Source organism: Otolemur garnettii, unplaced genomic scaffold (assembly GCF_000181295.1).
Source record: "Otolemur garnettii isolate 467f Iridium unplaced genomic scaffold, OtoGar3 scaffold00028, whole genome shotgun sequence".
NCBI lineage: Eukaryota > Metazoa > Chordata > Mammalia > Primates > Galagidae > Otolemur > Otolemur garnettii.
In genome coordinates, this window is record NW_003852423.1 from 5,733,710 (window position 1) to 5,740,934 (window position 7,225).

General features: G+C 42.4%; 1 protein-coding gene across 1 annotated transcript; it reads left to right on the forward strand.

Annotated features, from left to right (window-relative positions):
- MALSU1 (mitochondrial assembly of ribosomal large subunit 1) lies at nt 1-6,292 on the forward strand. Its single transcript, XM_003788500.2, has 4 exons — nt 1-268; nt 1,449-1,627; nt 4,137-4,218; nt 6,046-6,292. Exons 1-4 carry the CDS (start codon nt 22-24, stop codon nt 6,213-6,215), a joined length of 678 nt encoding a protein of 225 aa, XP_003788548.1. The 5' UTR covers nt 1-21; the 3' UTR covers nt 6,216-6,292.
- Nucleotides 6,293-7,225: the final 933 nt, after the last annotated feature.

Genomic DNA, 7,225 nt, shown 5'->3' on the forward strand with positions numbered 1-7,225 from the left:
CGCCAAGGTGAGGCGACGGCAATGGGGCCCGGCGGCTGTGTGGCCGGGCGGCTCTGGCCGCTTTTGTGGCGCGGCGTTCGGTCTCGAGTAGGAGCTGGAACCGGGCCCCGGCTTTGGCTACCGGCGGTGGAAAGGCTTTCTGCGGGACCAGCCTTCAGCTGGGCCTACCTTACCCCCGATCCCGTGCGCGGCCTGCATAGCGGGCCCCAGCTGGAGGAGCAGGCGGAGGGGGCGCCGGTCGAGGGACGCCCAGAGTCTAGCGCAGTAGGTACGGTCAGCGCTTAGGAGGCCCTAGGTTGGCTCCCTCTCCTCTTTATGCATTTTTTTCCTGGAGTCACAAACTTCTGCAGATCAGAGCTGACAGGGAGTTTATAGGTTGCTGGCGCCAAGCTTCTTGTTGAGAAACTGTGAGGGCAAGAGACGAGATGTCATCTCCCAAACCCCGGTCGTCGTGACCTTTGGCACCTCCCTTCATCTCACCGTCCTTATGCCCCTTCACGTTCCTCCTAGGTCCTGGGAAATGGATTTGTCGGGAGTGTTAGGGCGTGAGGAGGAGTCTGAGAAAGCGTCAGGTGTTGGGGCTTAAGGGGTCGGTAAGAAGCGCTAATAGGAGATGAGTCCAAGGTAAGATCCTCTAATTATTGCTTACCTTTTTAGAAATTTAAGGGATTGTTAACAGATCTTGTTTGAGAAAGGAACATGAGTATGAGAAAGAGAGAGGTCTTAGTAGATTTGGCTAGCAGGTTTTTTGGAGTCAGCTTTAAAACTTAAGAGAAATACTAAAGTAAATTAACAGACCATAGTACTTCAAACTAAAGAACAGAATATATAAATCTCTACAGGAAAACAAATTAGATTTTTATAGTTAACAGTTGTTAATAATCCAAATGCTTTATAGGAAAAACTTGAGGGTTCAAAGTGAAAATCATTTAAAATTTTAGGTCTCTCATTGATTTATCTTCGTGCACATTAATTCTGCTAGGCCTGTTTTGTCATCTTTTAGTTGAAGGTTTTGGACCTGATAGCATCTACAGAATAGCCCTTCCCGCTCACTGTTCTGGTTCTGTGACCCTTTGAGATTCAATTTATTATGCCCCAGGATATTACCTCCCTAATTTGTGCTGCTGTTTTTCTATATATAGATGTTCTGCCTTCTGCTCATTGCAAGTAGTAGTGAATAGGAAGTCATTTGTTACTGATGTGTGCTTTTGCTGCATATGGTAAAAGCAAAGGTTTAGGGGCACTGTGTAATCATAATAGTTGGGCAGTGCTATATGATACTGATGTCCAGTTTCAGCTTCTAGGCTGCCTGGGTCCTACTATCTTTTGAAACATTTAGGATCTAAAATACTCTTATGGAGGACCATTTTCACTGTCAGTTGTCTCCATCTCTGCATACAAGTCTGTCTTCTACTTGACCATTTGACTTAAATATTTGTGCATTTCAGATCATATTGGTCCCAAGTTTGACATCGATATGCTGGTTTCACTACTGAGGCAAGAGAATGCAAGAGACATTTGTGTGATTAAGGTTCCTCCAGAAATGAAATATACAGATTACTTTGTGATTAGTAGTGGAACTTCCACCCGACACTTGCATGCCATGGCATACTACATTGTGAAAATGGTAGGATACTTTCTTTTCTCTTTTGAATCATTAACTTAGTGGAGTAGTCAGTGCATCAGACCAGAGAGCAACACTTATGAGAAAACCCATCTCAAGGTTACATAGGAAGGCCAGATTTAGACCAGGCGCAGTGGCTCATGCCTGTAATCCTAGCACTATGGGATGCTGAGGCAGCTGAATTGCTTGAGCTTAGGAGTTCAAGACAAGCCAGACCCAGACCCCGACCCGTCTCTACTAAAAATAGAAAAACTAGCCTGACATCATGGTAGGTGCCTGAAGACCCAGCTACTTGGGAGGCTGAAACAAAGAGGATCACTTGAGTCCAAGAGTTGGAGGTGGTTGTGAGCAATGACACCACGGCACTCTACCAAAGATGGCAAAGTAAGATTCTTGTCTCAAAAAAAGGTTATTCATATACCATATTTTGTTAATCCATTCATCTATTCATGGACAGGTCACTTCCTTCTTTTGGCTATTGTGAATAATGCTGTTATAAGCATGGGTGTAAAATACTGCTTATATTTCTAATTTGGGGTATGTACCTGGAAGTGGAATTGGTGGATCATATGGTGATTCTAATTTTATTTTTATTACTCTTATTTATTGTTTTAGAGACAGAGTCACATTTTGTCACCCTGGGTAGAGTGGTATGGCATCATAGCTCACAGCAACCTCTAGCTCTTGGGCTTAGGCGACTCTCCTGCCTCAGCCTCCTGAGTAGGTGGGACTACAGGCACCTACCACACGCCTGGCTTTTTTGTTGCAGTTTGGCTGGGGCAGGGTTTGAATCTGCCACCCTCGGTATATGGGGCCGGCGCCCTACTCATTGAGCCACAGGTGCTGCCTTTTACTATTATTTTTTGAGATCGTCTTGGTTGCCCTGGACTGGAGTGCAGTATCATCACAGCTCACTGCAAGCTCGAACTCCTGGGCTCAAGGGCTCCTCCTGGCTCAGTCTTCCAGAGTGCTAGGATTAGAGACATGAGCAACCATAGCCATCTTTTTTAAAATTTTTTGAGGAACTGTTATACTCTTCCATAGTGGCTACACCATTTTACATTTGGACAAAGGTTCCAGTTTCTCCACATCCTAGCCAACATGTTATTTTCTGAGTTTTTGGTGATAGGCATCCAAATGGGTGTGAAGTGATAACTCGCTGCAGTTTTAATCTTTATTCCTTAAAGATTAGTGATGTTGAGCATATTTTTTGTTTGCTTATTGATCATTTGTATACATTCTTTGGAGAAACATCTATTGAAATCCTTTGCTCATTCATTTTATAATTGGGTTTTTTGTCATTGAGTTGTAAGAACTCTGTTATTCTAGATATTAATCCTTTCTCAAATGTGATTAGTAAATACTTTCCGCCATCCTTTGGGTTGCCTTTTTACTGTTGAGTTTGGAGTGTCTTCCCTTCCCCCCACCCTGCCATGTTGGGACAGGATGTTGCTCTGTTGCCCACACTGGACTGCAGCAGCTCACTGCAACCTCAAACAGTCCTCTCACCTCAGCCCTTCAAGAGTAGCTAGGACAACAGGCACCACAGTTTTGATTACCGTAGCCTTTGTACTAAGGAATTGTTAGACTACCATCTTTGTTTTCCAAGATTATCTTGGCTATTCAGGATCTCTTTAGATTCAGTGATTTTTTTTTTAGGGTAGATTTTTTTTTCTCAGAAAAACACTGTTGAGATTTTGATATATTGTACTGAATCTGTAGACTACTTTGGGTCGTATTGACACCTAATTCTTCTAATCCATGAATATGGGGTGTCTTCATTTATTGGCGTCATCTTTAATTTCTGTCAGCAATGTTTTGTGGTCTTTAGTGTGTATTTTGCCCATGTTTAAGTTTACTTTTGGGGGATGCAGTTGTAAATGGAATTGTATTAATTTCCTTTTTAGATTGCTCATTGTTGATGTAGTGCAACTATTGCTGAATTTCCTTATTAGTCCTATTTTTGTGTGTGGAATCATCATGGTTTTCTGTATGTGAAGTTGTGTCTTCTAACAGATAATTTTTCCTCCTTTACAATTTGGGTCTTTTTTTTTTTTTTTTTTTTTTTTGAGACAGAGTCTCAAGCTGTTGCCCTGGTAGAGTGCTGTGGTGTCACAGCTCACAGCAACTCTTGGGCTTAAGTGATTCTCTTGCCCCAGCCTCCCAAGTAGCTGGGACAACTGGCACCCACCACAATGCCCTGGGCCAGGTTTGAATAGGTGTTCGTTGTTTTTAGCTGCCCTGGGCCAGGTTTGAACCCGCCAGCCTCTGTGTATGTGGCTGGCACCCTACCCACTGAGCAACAAGTGCCATCTTGGGTAGCTTCTTTTTCTTGCTAATTGCTTTAAGTAGAACTTCTGGTACTTTGAATAGAAGTAGCTAAAGCAGTTATCTTTGTCTTGTTCCTGATGTTAGAGGAAAAGCTTAGCATTGAGTATGACATTATCCATGTTCAGCAAAACAGCAGTTTTCCCCATCTCTTCTCCCTTTAACAACCAACCTGCTTTTTCAGTACAAATACCTGAAACGTAAGAGTGAGTCTCACGTTAAGATTGAAGGGAAGGACACTGATGACTGGCTGTGTGTGGATTTTGGTAAGTTAATTTGGCTTATTTTACAGATAAATAGTATTGCACTAATCTTGTTCCCAGTTGCAAAAGGTTTGAGATCAAATGGCTGAGTGCATTTCCATGTAAGATTTTAAAACTTTAACAAAAGTTATAATCCAGGTGCTGTTGTTCCATGTGAATTTTTCATTTAACCAAGGTACTCTAGATAATAATGCACTCCTGGAGAAAGACATGCTGCATTGTGCGTTTATATATTCAGACACACAGCTCATGAATGTGGTTGACAACAAGGTGAATGACAGATGGGAAGAGATCCTTTAGTGGTAGTAGAAGGCAGCTTGGGGGCCAGGTGCCTGTGACATCAGCCATAAATAAAGGTCTTTGCAGGTATAAGGATGGATAAGAACAGAAGACTAGAAACTTGAAAAGATGTCAAAGTTTGGATATTATATGTTCATAGTTTCTAAACATCTCCTAACGAGATACTTAGACTAATAGGAAATCAGTACTTTTATGTCAAGAACTGTAAGGAGTCAGATTTTGAGAATTAAGTTGTCCCACCAGTCACAAAGACTCTGCTGTTGAGTTAGACACAAAGATTGTTTATTACAGCATTTGGCAGCATCAATTTTGTACTGATTTTCTGAATCCCAGGTCCCTTAAAGGGAACACAGGAGCCAGATGACACCAATACACAGTTGTAAGAGGAACTCATAGTAGAGTTTTCATGTCCTTTATAATTGGAAGCAGGTTTGCCTATAATGCTGTAAGTCATGGTTTCTCATTATCAATATTTTGGCCCAGGTAATTTTGTTGGGCCAGGAGTGGTATCTCTTATAGAGTATTTAGCAGTATCCTGCCTTTTCCCTAGTTGTGACAATCAAAATATCGTCCAATTGAGAGAGGCTGCCAAAGCTGCCCTTTGCACTGGAAGGAAGTAGTGTATTTCTGTTGAGACTGTTCACTGTATAGACGTCCTTGAAAAGATAATCCAGAACAAAAAGCAGTTAGTGCTTTACTCATAGGGTGTACACAAACGTGATATTTATCTCCCAAAATAAAGCTGGCAGGCTGCCTTTAAGTACTTAATGTTAACATCCCAGTAATGTTTCATATTGCTATCATATGTACCTTCTATGTGATGCATGAGAAAGGTATTAGTGTCACTTCTGTGGTGTTTGTGCTAGGGGGAGTTGCACAATTTACATTTTTAAAAAGTTCACAGTTGGGGGCAGCACCTGTGGCTCAGTGAGTAGGGCACCAGCCCCATACACCCAGGGTGGTGGGTTCAAACCCAGCTCCAGCCAAACTACAACAAAAAATAGCCAGGTGGGTGCCTGTAGTCCCAGCTACTCAAGAGGCTGAAGCAAAAGAATCATCTAAGCCTAAGAGCTGGAGGTTACTGTGAGCAGTGATGACACAGCACTCTACAGAGGGTGACAAAGTGCGACTGTCTCTTAAAAAAAAAAGTTCCCAGTTGGGCTTGGCACCTGTAGCACAGTGGTTATGGCACCAGCCACATACACCAAGGCTGGCGGGTTAGAACTCAGCCCAAGCCAGCTAAACAACGACAACTACAACAAAAAATAGTCGGGCATAGTGGCAGGCACCGTATTCCCAGCTATTTGGGAGGCTGAGGCAAAACAATTGCTTAAGCCCAAGAGTTTGAGGTTGCTGTGATGCCATGGCACTCTACCAAGGGCAACATAGTATACTTAAAAAAAAAAAAAAAAAAATTCCAGTTGATGCTAACCACAGGTTGTGAACCACTGCTGTAAGCTTCAGAGTGTTGTGAGATCACAAGAATAAAAGCAAATGAATGTCACTGTAACTCTTCTCTCTCCCTGATAGGCAGCATGGTGCTTCATTTGATGCTTCCAGAAACCAGAGAAATCTATGAATTAGAGAAATTATGGACGCTTCGTTCTTACGATGACCAGTTGGCTCAAATAGCACCTGAGACAATACCTGAAGACTTCATTCTTGGAATAGAAGATGACTCCAGTGGAGTTCAAATGTGAATAGTTATATGAACTGCTTTATGTCATTTCAGATTTGTACTGAGTCACTTAGAAAAATATAGCGCTCCTAAATCTCATATCTGTGGTTATGTTGCTGTTAGAGTAAGTCTCATCTGCCTCATAGGCACTCAAGCTGACATGTATATGTACATGCAGAGACTATACACAAAGGAGCCAGTACTAGCACCAAGAATCGGTGCATTTACACCAGACTTTTAGCATGTTGTCTTTTTTGAGACACAGTCTCAAGCTGTTACCCTGGGTAGAGTACCATGGCGTCACAGCTCATAGCAACCTCCAACTCTTAGGCTTAAATGATTCTCTTGCCTTAGCTTTCCAAGTATCTGAGACTATAGGCGCCTGCCACAACACCTGACTTTGGTTGCAATTGTTGTTGTTTGGCAGGCCTGGGCTGGATTTGAACCTGCCAGCTTCAGTGTATGTGGCTGGCACCCTAGCTGCCGAGCCAGCATGTTGTCTTTATGCTTAAAATCTCCATCTGGATTTTGTAGACTTAGCACTGGCTTCTATGCTTCATTTCTCTTCAGATTTTTAAAAATTAATTTTGCTTAGGCTTGGTCCAAAGGTCAGCGGTTAAGGCGTGGGGCTAGCGGGTTCAAACCCCACCCAGACCTGCTAAAAAATGACATCTTTGCAACAATAATAAAAAGAAATGGCCGAGCATTGTGGTGGGCACCTGGAGTCTCAGTTACTTGGGAGGCTGAGGCAAGAGACTCACTTAAGCCCAAGAGTGTGAGGTTGCTGTTAGCTGATTCCACAGCACTCTACCGAGGGCGACATAGTGGAACTCTGTCTCCCCCCCAAAATAATTCTGCTTACATACAAATCTTACTGTTTAATGGAATGACTAAAAATTACCAAATAATATGCCTGTGGTTCTATTACTTTTTCTTTTAGGTGATAAAAGGCAGGATATTCTAGGATCTGAACCCTTCCAGAATATTCCAACTAACAAGAACACAAGCAAAGTATTTTTTTTTTTTTTTTTT